The sequence below is a fragment of the Erpetoichthys calabaricus genome, chromosome 3 (assembly GCF_900747795.2).
Source record: "Erpetoichthys calabaricus chromosome 3, fErpCal1.3, whole genome shotgun sequence".
Lineage (NCBI taxonomy): Eukaryota > Metazoa > Chordata > Cladistia > Polypteriformes > Polypteridae > Erpetoichthys > Erpetoichthys calabaricus.
This window is the reverse complement of record NC_041396.2, coordinates 285,815,043-285,831,269: the sequence shown is the minus strand read 5'-3', so window position 1 is coordinate 285,831,269 and position 16,227 is coordinate 285,815,043. Positions and strand designations below refer to the sequence as shown.

The 16,227-nt window shown below is 39.0% G+C and overlaps 1 gene segment (V, D, J or C); it reads right to left on the bottom strand.

Moving 5' to 3' along the window:
* Positions 1 to 3,730: 3,730 nt before the first annotated feature.
* LOC127527012 (T-cell receptor beta chain V region CTL-F3-like) lies at positions 3,731 to 4,651 on the bottom strand. The segment is given in 2 exon segments: positions 3,731 to 4,457; positions 4,552 to 4,651. Coding segments are annotated over 2 exon segments (399 nt in total).
* Between the last annotated feature and the right edge of the window lie 11,576 nt (positions 4,652 to 16,227).

Below are 16,227 nucleotides of genomic sequence, written 5' to 3'. Positions count from 1 at the left end.
CAGCTTCGTACTCCGGCTTGCTCCCCTGCATTGAGTATACAATTAACCGGATTCCTTCTTTTGGAAGCTGCCGATAGAAATACATTCGATGGTAGCTGTCATCATCGTGTTCACATCTCAAAAGCGCAGGTTCTCCTCTTTTGGCAAGTATTATTGAGGGTCTTTGAATGATTGTAGCTCCGTCTCCTGCAACTAAAAATAATACGCTTTAAAATCTTTTCTTTCACATACGATTCCACAAAATGGCATGTCTTTGAAGAGTGCAGGTGAACGTTAAACTGACGACTTACTGAATAAACATGAAGAGAAGAGGAAAAGGATTAACATTTTTTGCATCTCTATTTACACAGGACTGAAAAGACTACAAAAATATAACTATATGTATAAATATATATTTTAGCAAAAACAAATTATATATATATATATGTGTGTGTAAAAATGCGACGAATAAGGGGGAAATGTCTAAGCATATGAAGATAAAACGCAAGAAGAGTCTGAATATTTCAAGATTAACTTCATGTCTCCTCCCCTTTTTGAAACAGACTCGAGAGTTAAAACGTCATCTTTTGAATACAATTTTACTGCGCTTCTCAGCGTTTAATTCATCTTTATGTTTTGCTTGACAGAATGTTTATTTTAAAAGACTCGTAGAATTTAACCACGTAAGACTGATGATTTTGAACGTACTTGCTTTATTTATTTAGACATATGAAATATTTCTGATCGCTTACTTAAATAATGAATTCTATTCGCTGTCTTACTGTGTTTTTTTCGGGAAAAGATACTCGTTTCTAGTTTTCTTATTTGATGCTTTATTATGGATTCAATCACTTTGCATAATTTTTCCACATGGTGCCCACGAGAACATGGAGACTCTGGACACACGATTGAAAAGATTCCTGTACGCCACGCTTACATCTTTGTCACCTTCCACACTGCTGGAAAGAAATGAAGCCTGCATGTACAGATATTTAAGCCATCGATTCATCGTGCAGATGTCGTTCATTCTGATATTGAATATTGCATAGATCGAGGACACCACGATAAGAAATAAAACGAAATCTCTAAACTTAGTTGACGCCTGGGAAGCATAAGCTAAAAACCTTAAATATATCAGGAGACACACACTTAAAATTAGAGATGTCAAAGTCGTTTTTCACAGTGATGTACTACTGGAATCGATTTAGTTGGCTAAACTACGGACCACCCACATGAAGTTTCCTGAAATATTTTTTTTTTTATTTGGATCCGTAACTTACTCCATGAATATAAACATGGAAATGTGATAACAGATTCGTGAAATACCAACTGATTCCTGACTTGCTGTACAAAATAGCAAAAGTTAAGTTCGTTTTTGATCTGTCGACAGGTTTCTGTAACCACATGTTAGGATTCTTTTCAAAGCCCAAAGAACCAATTTCAAATATAAAGACCCCTTTACAGAATGAAATGTTTGTTTTGTCAAGCAATGGAGCTAGTAACGTGTCATCAGTACCGCCGCTCCCTATACGCAGAGTACGCAGTCTGCGTAGGGCACCAACTCCCAGGGGGGCACCATCCCAGCTGCTCAAAAAAATCGTTTTTATATATTATAATAATAAATTAATATTAATAATATACATATACAAATAAACAAAAATATAAACGTATATATTGCATTTTACGGTGAACGCAGAGTAGGCTAAGCACACGTGATGACGCGCGCACCCTCACCTCTGTTACGGCTGCCTAACTAATATTTGGGGGAGGGGCACAAAAGTAAATTTCTGCTTAGGGCACCCATTTGGCCAGCAGCGGCCCTGCGTGTCATTAAAGAAGCTATATTTTTAAGCGTGCATTTGAGAGAAAACTAATAGGACAGTCATGTATCCACAAAACTGAAGTCAGAGCTGATTATGTGGAGAATGCTAGTTTTAAAAAATCTTGAACGGGATCGTTAATTAAATGTTTATGTTTACAGTTCGTTATTGTGGCTAGGGATGAACCGAGCAAAAACCCAGATTTTCATCTATAGAAACATCACGAAGAAAAAATCAGTGGGGGTGATAAGGAATGCGCAGATATTTCCTGTTTCAGAAACTGGTGTAGAACGTCGGTGACATGACACCATTTACTGTGATTTTTATGAGGTTAAAGGGAGCAGAATATATGTTTCCCCATAAGACATCGACCCAAGAAAGTTGCCTGATATTAGTGAAGTATTTGTTTTGTTTTTCTGACCTCTATTGGATGTATCTGAAACAACAATGAAAAATACACATCATGAACTGAATGATTTCTTCTCGTCTTTTTATTACTATTTCAGAATTAACATAACGTTACCTTCTGAAGCTTTATTAACTAGCAGAACTCAACGCAAAACACGAAATTCCCCTTGGACTCCACACATATACTCACATACAACATGACACCCGTATTCAAAGGCTCAATTTGAAATCGAAGATAAACCAATCTGCACGCTTTGGGAGTGTAGGAAGCCTGAGTACCTGCTCGAAAATCCATGTTGATACGCGGAGAACATGTAAACTCCATAAGATTAATAGACTAGGCCCGTGATTCGAACAGGAAACTACTCCCATGAAGCAGGTTCACTTTGTTTAAAACGTCTATTTGCGTTTCTTTCTATGTCGACCTTGCTTGCCTTGTATTTTATCCTAAGATTTTTATCCACTGTCTAAATATTCTGCATCTCAAGAGCCAACAATGAGAGAGTGAGTGACAAAATAACGAATCATTCGGGCCTGCTTTTATTGGGGAAAACAACTTGATCATAATGGAACGCAATTAAAATCGATATATTGACAACCTTTCAGAATGTATCTTTCATGATAAAGTATAGGAGCCAAAATATATTTTTATATTATTGCTGGCATAACGATCGAAACCAATCTTGAATAAGACTATCAACATTCACACTCACTAAACTTATTCACTACGATTAACCTCCTGTTATAGCTCGCTATTTTGGAGGCAATGGGAATAAAAATTTGTGAGAACGGGTACACGTTCTAGGTAAATAATAAAAAGCAATAGGGCCGGTAATGAAACCCAGATCCTTGGAAATTTACGGTACTTTGCAATAAGAATTAATGTTAAAAAAAATGTAAACAATGTTTGTATCGAAGATTTGTCATTGCTATTAGAATAAATTGCGTGTCTCACCATCTTTAGAAAAACATGTTGGGTTTGTTCAAAAGTGAAAATGATTGATTTACTTGAACATTTTCAATAAATAAAATATGCTGATTTTGTTTGCTAATGTAATACTGTTACTAATATGAACAAATGATTACATCAATTACATCAATTCAAGCCTAACATATAATGTACTTTTGTGTAATTTGATAATGGGTTTTCTGTATCCTTTCTTTATTGTACACCATACACACACACACACCTATTCAAATGCATGTGTACTTCTTTATATATAATCAAATAAAGCACCCATAATTTCTTTCGGAGCTCCTGTGTGGAATACTCCGAATACTTTAGTGTTCTGAACTACACTCCAGAGTGAACACTATGGTGCCGAACTCCTCATAGTACTCCTTTGCTACAACAAGTCTTTAGAATATCCAATTGGCATCAAAACTTTCAGTTAGTGACTTCCGAAACCAGTAACTGAACCCATGCTTTATGATACCATCGTTTTTACACGAGAATTTAACTATGTCGCCTATAACGAAAATAGGATATGTTTAATCTTGACCCAAACCGTTAGAATTAAAATACAAATATGAAATTAACATACGCTTTTGACACCTCTAAAGCCATTGTCGTAAAATAAGTTTCCATACACTAATTGCTGTTTGCTGGTTAAATCAAATGGTAACAAAACTCATTCAGGACACAAACATAAACTGACGGCTCATGTGAAAGAGACTCTTTATATGAAATATTGCTAACACCGAAAATTACATCACTCTTCAACGACTAGATTTTAGAAATTTTTTTCTTTCACTCGTTTTATTTAAATATGGAGGCAGTATAATTTCAAAGATTCAAAGCGGAATCACACAGCTACACTTTAATTCAGAACCGTTCATTAGTAAGTGGCCATTGCTGTATGTGTACTGAATTCCACTAAACAATAATGGCTTTATCATAAAGGTCTCACTTTTTATGCCGAGAAAGGTGTAAAGGCGCACCGTTGTGTAAACTGACAGCACACAAATACAAGGCGTTGTCTTCTTGAATTAATTTCTTGATAGTAAGTGTTCCCTCGCTCCTAGCATCACCAGCTAGAATAAATCGTTCTTCAAAGCCGATTTCTTGGGTAGGAGACTGAATAGTAAGATACCCAATTAACTGTAAAGGCCCGCTTGTTCCTTGCTGCCGGTACCAATACAAGTACTGATAGCTGCTCCCGTCGTGTTTGCACTTCAACACTGCAGATCCCTCACGAGTTTGGCTCACATATGGAGGAGTTTGTACCACGACTATACTTTGCAAGGAACCTGTAGAGTAAATATAAAATATTTCGATCTGTACATTATAAGAAAAACACTTTCTTAATTTGAAATTAAACATAGATACATCCACCATATTTACCCATTAAATAAAGCAGAACAATAGTACGTAGAAAGAATCGTTGCATGTTAACCATTACTCTAAAAATACGGAATACACATTAGCAGTCAGCATTTCAAAACACCACAAATATAAATGTTATCCTTGACGTCATCTGTCATCATTTTCATGTTGATATACTGCCACCATTCAGTAGTTTTGTGCATAACACATTAGTCATTGTAAAGCGTTTATTTTAATCTTTTACACTGATACTCTTTCCTCTTATCATCAAAGATGAAGGTAAGGATAATTGATGCAATCATACTGGCTCAGAGTTAGTGCGAGAGTGTAAAGGTAAACTCATGCACAGATCTCATTTGTTTCTGAATCCATTTTTATTGTAACAGTCTTTGTCATCCACATGATTCTATCTTGGCTGCTGTGAACCTGAGAATGAGATGAGATCTGTGCTAAAGTTAGCCCTGCTGTCTTGAGTCCCAGATTTGCATGCATAGGGTTTATTCCCTTAGTACTCAGGGAATATAAAGTATAGATGTCTATATTTCTGAACGTGTGCATGTGCGGGTCATGCATACAACTGACACCCTGTAAAGTGATGGTATAAAAATAGGTTGTAGCTGTCCATGACCATGAATTAGATTAGCAGGACTTGAGATTGGTACTGTATGCTAAAACCCCTGCACCTATATTGTTTTCTAAATTATTGTTTATATTCTTGCCAACCAATGTTTTATTTATTTATCAAATGTTTAGTTATGTAATACTTAGTTCTGGAGACATGTTTACATTACAGGGCAATGCTATAAGGCCAAGGGGACTTGTGAGTTTATGCTCTTTGGGAAGGCTGACCACTGTATCAAGCTTTATCCCTTTAAACAATATGGTTCTGCTTGCAGTTTGGTGGAGCCCACACCATCAAGATCATGCACAAGGTAGGAACCGGCCATGAAGAATGGGTTAGTTTATTGCAAAAGAGATTAACTTTGTTGGGAAATGTTTATAAATAACTAGTCTGTCTGACAAGAAATTCAAAATAACTATCAGTGAAAATATACTATCATTAGGCCTTTACTATATGTAAAGAAAAGTAGATATACTGAAGCACTTCTTTCACTATGCTGGAGGTTATTAGTGAGCCATTGTTTTCTGCATTCCCTTTAAGATAAAATCAATATTTACCATCTTCCAGATTTTCAATTATGAATCTCATCTGTTGGTCAGTGCATCTGAGTAAATCTCAAGCTATTGTGCCAGCAGTGGAGCTTGAATGACTCACCTTTATTCTCCAAAAACATTGGTGGTGACTAATAAACAGCACGTTTGACTGAAATTGAATCTTGTTTACTGCAACCAGCCTTGGATTAACACTACTGTTTCCTCCACTGACATCACACTCAAAGGTAGATACTCTTTCCTATTTTCAAGAATACAGATACAAGAGAGCAGTAGCAGCTACAAAGGAATGGTGTGCTCTTTTCTAAAAAAAAAATCCTGTTAAGATGAAAGGTGAGACAGATCCTAAACACAAATTATAAAAATAAGAAATGATTAAAAATGATGGGCACACCACACGTAAAAATGCTAAAATAAATAAATAAATAATGCATTTTTTAATCTAGATTTCATTTTAACAACAACTGGCATTGATTAAATTGGCAACTTTTCTATAATTTATAAATTAATCATGTTTTATGCACACAGCATTATTACCTGCACATACTGTATCTCAATCTTATTTTCCATAACAAGCTGAGTGCACAGTGATTTAAAAAAAATGTCATTATGCTGCATGCTGTACAAATATGGAAATAGTTGCTTTATCTGACATAGCACAAACTAGAATTTTTTTATTCATTTTTAGAAACTGCTTATCCCATTTTAAGGTTCATACCGTCTCCTGGCAGCATCATGTGAAATTCATTAACCGACCCTGGATGGAACCACTCTTATTTTATATGGCACTTTAGTATTTAACACCATTCCAAGGTTCTTTACATTTACAGAGATATACTATAACTCTTTTAATTTGTGATTTACAATTGGAGCACAGGCAGGTTTGTAGACTTGATTGAATCATAGAGGCATTTGGCAGTAGGGATCACGTTGCATGATTCATGGAACACAAGGGACCATTGCTTATCCTTGCAACAGTGAGTGAAGGGGGCGCCTAAAATATGGTGCCAGTCCATTACAAGGCACATTCACAAACAAATTCATTAATGTTGAGTTAATCCAGAGTTAATAATTAACTGAATGTACATGTCTTTGGAAAAAGAGAAGTCCAAAGTACCCAGAGAACACCCACACATGCAAGAGGAGAATTTGCTAACATCCCACAGGTGATGTTCAGGTCTGGATTCAAACATAGAACTCAACCACTGTGCCATTATTGCACTTCAGGACTGGCTTGGTTATTTTTTCATGTTCTTTCAGCTGCTCCCGTTAGAAGTTGCCACAGTGGATCATCTTCTTCCATATCTTTCTGTCCTCTGCATCTTGTTCTGTTACACCCATCACCTGCATGTCCTCTCTCACCACATCCATAAACCTTCACTTAGGCCTTCCTCTTTTCCTCTTCCCTGCCAGCTCTATCCTTAGCATACTTCTCCCAATATACCCAGCATCTCTCCTCTGCACATGTCCAAACCAGCACAATCTCGCCTCTCTGACTTTGTCTCTGTGGTGTTGTGGGTCCACAGCTCTCTCAGAAAAGGCAGTTTTAAATAAATAATCACCGTGCTTAGCGAGGGGGCATGGTAGTTGTGGCTAAAGTGGGTCTCAGGACGATCTGCGGTGTGGGCGTTTCTCACCTAAGTGCACAGGTGAGAGACTGCCCACATTCGTGATTGTTCCTGAAGTTGCTAATGTGCTGCAGCTGCTATGCCCTCTCAACATAAATAGAAGTGTGAGCCGGCTAGAAAAGGGAAGAGAAAGAAAAAGAAAGAGAAAGAATGGAGATTACAGGAGAAGGCAGGAAGCTGCAGCAGGAGGAGAAAATCGGTGCGGGAGAGCAAGCGAGTGCAGGCTCACGTTGCAGCTTTGCAGGAAGCCTGGGTGTTGGGCTGACACCCGGGAGTAGTAGTAGTAGTCACTCCCATTGAGTGATCATGTAGCGGGACTGACCAGTGATGAACGGCAGATGATTCTCTGCGTTAGGCCGCGGAAGGCAGCGGGAGTCAGGAATTGGGACGTTGTGTCCCCAACGTGAGAGCCCTGGTCGTTGGGGAATCCCAAGTCGCTGTTCAGAGGTGCCTACTGGAGCCAGGGGTTGGTAAGGTAGTCTGAACGGCTGTAGTAGGTAGTTTGAAGGACAACTGCAAGTAAGGCGACTCCCCTGTTGAGAAGCTCAGACTGGGGAAGTAGGGGAGCCACCAGAGAAAGAAGAATACACCGGATTTTTAAAAGCACAGTTTCCTGCATTATATTTGAACCTCGGTTTTTAAAGGATTGTGTTTTTATTTCTATTTATTAGTTTTTAACCTAAACATTTCTTTTATGGATTTATTTATTGAACATTGGACACTGCACTTTATTTTAACACTTTTGTTTTGATTGTTGGATTTTAAATAAAAGAACTTTTGCACATTTGTACCATCCCCTTTGCTATGTTGCCTCACTGTCTAGCTCATCTCGGTTATAACTATCGACGGTGTAGGGTTCAAGGGCTCCCGAACAGCGGATGGGAGCATGGAGCAGAACCCACATCATCACAGTCTCCCAACTGTCCAACTTGAGCTGACCCTCTAATGTACTCATTTCTAATCCTATCCATCCTCATCACACCCAATGCAAATCTTAGCGTCTTTAACTCTGCCACCTCCAGCTCTGTTTCCTGCTTTCTTGTCAGTGCCACCGTCTCCAACCCATAAAACATAGCTGGTCTCATTACGGTCCTGTAGACCTTCCCTTTCACTGTTGCTGATACCCGTCTGTCACAAATTACTCCTGACACTCTTCTCCACTCATTCCACCCTGCCTACACTCTCTTTTTCACCTCTCTTCCACAATCCCCATTACACTGTACTGTTGACCCCAAGTATTTAAACTCATCCACCTTTGCCAACTCTACTCCCTGCATCCTCATTATTCCTCTGACCTCCCTCTCATTTACACACATGTATTCTGTCTTGTTCCTACTGACCTTCATTTCTCTCCTCTCTAGAGCATATCTCCACCTCTCCAGGGTCTCCTCAACCTGCTCCCTACTATTGCTACAGATCACAATGTCATCAGCAAACATCATATTCCACAGGGACCCCTGTCAGCTCAACACACTCTCCTCACTTGTGAGTATGTTTCCATCTTTATCCTTTATCACCCTAACCTGCTGCACATCTTTCCCAGCTCGGTCCCTCTGTCTAGCCAATACTTACAGGTCCTTTTCTCCCTCCTTAATGTCAAACCTCTTATACAACTCATCATACGCCTTTTCTTTAGCCTTCACCACCTCTCTCTTCACCTTGCTCCTTATCTCCTTGTACTCTTGTCTATTTTCTGCATCTCTCTGGCTATCCCACTTCTTCTTTGCCATCCTCTTCCTCTGTATACTCTCCTGTATTTCCTCATTCCACCACCAGGATTCCTTTTCCTCCTTCCTCTTTCCAGATGTCACGCCAAACACTCTTCTTGCTGTCACCCTTACTACATCTGCTGTAGTTTCCCAGCTGTCTGGTAACTCTTCACTGCCACCCAGTGCCTGTTTCATCTCCTCCCTAAACTCAGCCTTGCAGTCTTCCTTTTTCAACTTCCACCATTTGATCCTTGGCTCTGCCCTCACTCTCTTCCTCTTCTTGATCTCCAATGTCATCCTACAGACCACCATCCTATACTGCTTAACTACACTTTCCCCTGCCACCACTTTGCAGCCTTCAATCTCCTTCAGATCAACTCTTCTGCATAGGATGTAATCTACCTGTGTGCATCTTCCTCCACTCTTGTACATAACCCTATGTTCCTCCCTCTTCTTAAAAAACGTATTCACCCCAGCCATGTCTATCCATCCATCCATCCATTTTCCAACCCGCTGAATCCGAACACAGGGTCACGGGGGTCTGCTGGAGCCAATCCCAGCCAACACAGGGCACAAGGCAGGAACCAATCCCGGGCAGAGTGCCAACCCACCGCAGCCATGTCCATCCTTTTGGCAAAATCTACTATCCTCTGACCTTCTTCATTCCTCTCCTTGACAGCATACCTACCCATCACCTCCTCATCTCCATTGTTCCCTTCACCAACATGTCCATTGAAATCCGCTCCAATCACCACTTTCTGTCCCTTGGGTACACTGTTCATCACTTCATCCAACTCACTCCAAAAGTCTTCTTTCTCACCCATTGCACACCCAACTTGTGGTTCATATGCACTAACAACATTCATCATCACTCCTCCAAAATCCAGCTTCATAATCATTACACTGCCTGACACTCTTTTCACCTACAAAACACTCTTGACATACTGTTCCTTCAGAATAACTCCTACCCCATTTCTCCTCCCGTCCACACCATGATAGAACATGAATCCACCTCCGATCCACCTGGCCTTACTCCCCTTCCATTTAGTCTCTTGCACGCACAATATATCAACCTTCCTTCTCTCCATAATATCTGCTAACTCTCTCCCCTTACCAGTCATACTGCCAACATTCAAAGTTCCTACCCTCAGTTCCACTCTCTTTAGTTTCCTCCTCTCCTCTTGCCTCCGGACACATCTCCCTCCTCTTCTTCTCCTTCTTCTTCTTCTTTGGCCAACAGTAGACCAATTTCCGCCAGCACCCTGTTGGCTAACAGTACTGGTGACTGGCCTGGTTATACTGAGATAAAATATTGAAGCTGTAACACACTGCACAAATATTGACTGATTTTTATGGACTCATCCCATACTTTACTTAGAAAATTTTTCATTCTGTCTTGGTACATAAAAAAACAATAAGATAAGCTTCTCTTCTGTTTGTGAGGTCTAAAATGCCAACTTTCCTTGTTCCTAGTTGCTACATTATATGAATTGTATCTGTGGATGAGTATAAATTGGTTGTCAGGTCTTTTGCACACAGGGCCCATTCTTACAACTAAAGGACATGCAACTCTTTGACTACTGCAATATATCAAAGAGAAACGAGAGTAGTGCATAGGATATTCCTGTTATCTGTAAGTCTGATCAGTCCATGACACCACACCACACACAGAAACCACCTATTTAGTTTTTAAAATTGATAAAATTGTCTTTGAAAGGTCACTGTATTCCTTTACTAACCAGACCTTTGAGTAATGCACATGCTATACATAGTATATTACTACACTATGTGCAGAAGATATATTAATTTCTCTAAAAATAAAATTAGGCAATACTAATTAACATAGAATTAAAAGTAAGGTCCGATGGCCAGGGAGGACAGAAAAAAAAAAAATCTGCAGGGGCTCCAGGCCATGGACCGTCCAGCCCCCACTAGGCATTCTACCTAACATAAATTACCTCAATCTGTCCTCATGGTTTTCAGGCTCCATGTGGAAGAATTAGACAATGATGGTCATGTGGACATCTGGCCTTCAATCCATCAATGTAGGGAGTGCAAGGTGCTTTGATCGAGTGGTGATGGTGCAGATTAAACTGCACTAGTTTGGAGTTGGTAGTTAACCTAAAGTTATATGTCTTTGAGGCTGTATCAGGAAACTGGAGAGCCCAGAGGAAAACACATATAGACATGGGAACCAGGCAAATTTATTATTATCAATTAACTTTAGAGGTACGTCTTTGGGAGGACAACTGGAAGACACACAAAGACACAAAGGATAGACAAACTTCACATAAAACGGTGAGAATTTGACTTCAGTCTTCTTCTCTCCTATGATGGCAGTAAGGTTATTCACTGCACCATTGTATCAGAAATTCTTAACAATTGTCTCTTTAATTTATACCAAAAATAAACAAAATAAATAATAATAAAATAAATAAAAAATATATGAACCTTGTGTGGGCGGCATGGTGGCGCAGTGGGTAGCGCTGCTGCCTCACAGTTGGGAGACCTGGGGACCTGGGTTCGCTTCCCGGTCCTCCCTGCGTGGAGTTTGCATGTTCTCCCCGTGTCTGTGTGGGTTTCCTCCCGCAGTCCAAAGACATGCAGGTTAGGTGGATTGGTTATTCTAAATTGGCCCGTGTGTGTGTGTCCTGCGGTGGGTTGGCACCCTGCCTGGGATTGGTTCCTGCCTTGTGCGCTGGGATTGGCTCCAGCAGACCCCCGTGACCCTGTGTTTGGATTCAGTGGAATGGATGGATGAACCTTGTGTAATGCTTTCATTTACCTGCTGTATTCTGTTCTTACTAACTGTGCAACTTAACCCTGTATACAGTTACCCAGACTGTACTTGATTTTCTTCTTTTATCTTTAAAGGATGTGCCAGAAAACCTTGGAACCCAGAGGAAACGCCATTAAGATGTGTGTAGAACATGCAAAATACACATGGACAACAACCAGGCACAAAATTAAAAGTTGTGACTTCATGAGGCAGCAGTTTTAACCACTGTTCCATCATGTCATTTATAATTACCTTATTGCATACATTATTAAGACATTTATTATTATTGTTAAATGTTATTATATAGTTTATAATAATAAATTTACTCCATGTATGTTGTGGTAGAAATCAACATCTTAATAAAAGAAAGAAACATCCTCTAATAAGACAAATCAGTAATCATCCAGGAGAAAAGCTATCTCTTCGGCAATATGCTTTAGAGGGAGCATTCTTCAAAAACAGTCTCTTACAGTGTGGTGAGAATGATCACAGAATGAAAACATATTTATTGATAACCAAATTTACATAGCAGTGCTGATTAATTCTTACAGATAATACTCTGATTGGTTAAAAGATATGAAGTGTTTAGCACAGAGCACAACCAGCCTAAATAAGTCTTTCTCTATTATATCCTTGGTCTTCAGTATCTATTAGTTTAGATATTACTCTTGAAAGCTCTATGTGTGTTTGTTGTTTACAGAAAATCTGATCTCTTTAGTCATCCCTCAGTACATTTTGTGTATTACATTTTTTGTCTCTGGTGTTCACTTGACCTTTGTCTGGTTTCCTGATATGCCTGAACTGGTTTCTGACATGTATTAACCCTTGTTGTGATGTAAGATTTTACATATAACTTGATGAATATTTTGTATGTCTTTATTTGAAATTTAGGCAAAGGAATGTAATTTAGTGTCCCCCCCCCCCCCCCCCCCCCCTTAGGAATGGGTTTGTTTGAATTTTACAACAGGATTTGGGGGATGTGTCTTAAACCAGTTTGCCGAGTGTTTCTTTGCTAAAGTCATTTCTACTAAACTCCCCCCCCCCCCCCTCCCCGCCCCGCAACTAGGCTAAGGTGTACTTTAACATATGCTTTGAGGGCACGTGTTAAGATGTTTTATTCCCCCATTGGTCTGAGGTATGGCTGTTTGGAATTGGCTTGTCTCAGAAGGGTTTTAAGTACCATGATGTCCTATTGGCTGTAGGGGTTGGACAGAACATCTATAAATATACAGTACTGTGCAAAACATTTAGGCAGGTGTGAAAAAATGCTGTAAACAAAGAATGCATTCAGAAATACAAATAATGATTGTTTATTGTTATCAATTTACAAAATGCAAAGTGAGCGAACAAAAGAAAAATCTAAATCAAATCAATATTTGGTGTTACTAACTTTTGCCTTCAAACCAGCATCAATTCTTATAGATACACTTGCACAAAGTCAGGGATTTCGCAGGATTCTGGTCAGGTGTGTGATCAACCAATTCTACCAAACAGGTGCTAATGATCATCAATGTCACACGTAGGTTGAAACACAGTCATTAACTGAAACAGAAACTGCTGTGTAGGAGGCTTAAAACTGGGTGAGGAACATCTAAACTCTGCTACCAAGGTGAGGTTGTGGAAGACAGTTTCATGTCATGGCAAGATTGAGCACAGCAACAAGACACAAGGTAGTTATACTGCATCAGCAAGGTCTCTCACAGACAAAGATTTCAAAGCAGACTGGGGTTTCAAGATGTGCTGTTCAAGCTCTTTTGAAGAAGCACAATAGAAACGGGCAACGTTGAGGAACATAGACGCAGTGGTCAGCCAAGGAAACTTTGTGCAGCAGATGAAAGACACATCAAGCTTATTACCCTTCGAAATCGGAAGATGTCCAGCAGTGCCATCAGCTCAGAACTGGCAGAAACCAGTGGGACCCAGGTACACCCATCTACTGTCTGGAGAAGTCTGGCCAGAAGTAATCTTCATGGAAGAGTTTCAGCCAAAAAACCATACCTCCAACGTGGAAACAAGGCCAAACGACTCAAGTATACACGAAAACATAGGAACTGGGGTGCAGAAAAATGGCAGCAGGTGCTTTGGACTCATGAGTCAAAATTTGAAATATTTGGCTGTAGCAGAAGGCAGTTTGTTCGTCAAATGGATGGAGAGCGGTACAACAATGAGTGTCTGCAGGCAACAGTGAAGCATGGTGGAGGTTCCTTGAACGTTTGGGGCTGCATTTCTGCAAATGGAGTTGGAGATTTGGTCAGGATTAATGGTGTTCCCAATGCTGAGAAATACAGGCAGATACTTATCCATCATGCAATGCCATCAGGGAGGCGTATGATTGGCCCCAAATTTATTCTGCAGCAGGACAACGACCCCAAACATACAGCCAAAGTCATTAAGAACTATCTTCAGTGTAAAGAAGAACAAGAAGTCCTGGAAGTGATGGTATGGCCCCCATAGAGCACTGATCTCAACATCATCGAGTGTGTCTGGGATTACATAAAGAGACAGAAGGATGTGAGGAAGCCTACATCCACAGAAGATCTGTGGTTAGTTCTCCAAGATGTTTAGAGCAACCTACCAGCTGAGTTCCTTCAAAAACTGTGTGCAAGTGTAACTAGAAGAATTGGTGCTGTTTTGAAGGCAAAGGATGGTCATACCAAATATTGATTTGATTTAGATTTCTCTTTTGTTCATTCACTGCATTTTGTTGATTGATGAAAATAGATGATTAACACTTCCATTTTTGAAAGCATTCTTTGTTTACAGCATTTTTTCACACCTGCCTAAAACTTTTGCACAGTACTGTATGTGTTTAACCTCACAATCTCTAGCTTGCTAACCTGTGATGATGTAGAAGTATCTTTCTCTTACTAACCAACATCTGAAAGAAGCATCTCTCTTGCTAACCTGTGATGATGAAGACAACACAATGAAGAGCACAGCTCAGCAGCCATTTTGAACAGACATGTGGCTGAAAGCTGAGCACCAATGATGCCTTAACTAGAGACATTTTAAGTAACTACAAGTCTGTGTGCCGCCTGAACTACATATCACCATTTAATCAGGTTGTATGGTTGCCAATATTCAAATGTACTTTGCATTTTGTTATTATTTATGAATATTATCAGTAATACGTTATTTTAAGTGTAAGTTAACTCCTGCTTGTCTTTTTACTACATCTAATTGCCTGAGGTTATAGATATAGAAGAGAAGGTGGGGATAAGTTATATACGATAATACCTTATAAACAGTGGTAAGTCTGTGAGATTAGGCATTCTAAGGCTACATATTAATAATACAATAGGGGAAAGTAGAGCAATATATATATTACTCTACCAAGACAAAACAACTGTTTATACTGTTTCTTTAAGATGAATGCTATGTTAGCTTAAAATTATTCTTCCACAGCATATGACTTATACTAATCCATTTTTCTTGAATTGATTAGATAGTATAGAGATAGATAGATACTTTATTAATCCCAAGGGGAAATTCACACATTTATACATCTACTATAGTCTCTAGCTCAATGATCCAGATCTGGAATATTCTGTACAAATTTAACAAGAAAATATTGAATGGATGATTAGAACTGTTGCTCTTCAAAAAGATCAAGGTACTACTTTATTATTTTAAACTCATACTGAAGACATGGTGGGAAGTTACTTTGATATTAGATGGGTGGAACAGAGATTTCTAAAGATTTTGTGCTGAAATGCTGTAAAATATGACACTGTGCATACTGGCTGCACAGAAATATAGTGCAGTGTCTTCAGTCTGTAACTGAGAAATGGCCAATATGCCAGTTTTTGATGCATCCCCAATTAAACTGAATCTCTTTTGGAAGCTGGGCTCATAATTAGGAGAAGAAACACTGATGGACCCAATGAGCTTCAAAGCTGTTTCTTCTGTTGATTGCTGGTACCAGAGCATGAATTGATAGCTGCTGTCACCATGGCTGCATCTTAATTCAATTGAATCACCCATTTTCTTTATGACTAGTGATGGTGTTTGCTGAACATTAATGGTCTCTGAAAGATCTGTAAAAAACGAACAAGAAAAAATGTTTGTATTATTTTACCTTTAGTATTGTAACTATATCTGCAAAACTGAACAATTGTCACAAAAGAAAAATCAAAAATGTTTATGTACACATAATAAACAAATATATTTTCAAAAAGCATTCTGCTTGTATTAGGAATCAAAGTCAGACTTTCAATGTTGTTGATGCTAAAACTTCTAAACTCTGACAAATTAAACAAACAAACAAATAAATAAATGCTACTAAATGTATAATGAATGTATTAAATTAAAACAAAATCTTACCTGGTGCAAGCAAGAAGATAGCAATTAAAATGGTCATCATCTTGTTCTATGTGGTATTAGGTGCTGTTCTTCTGGGTTTGAC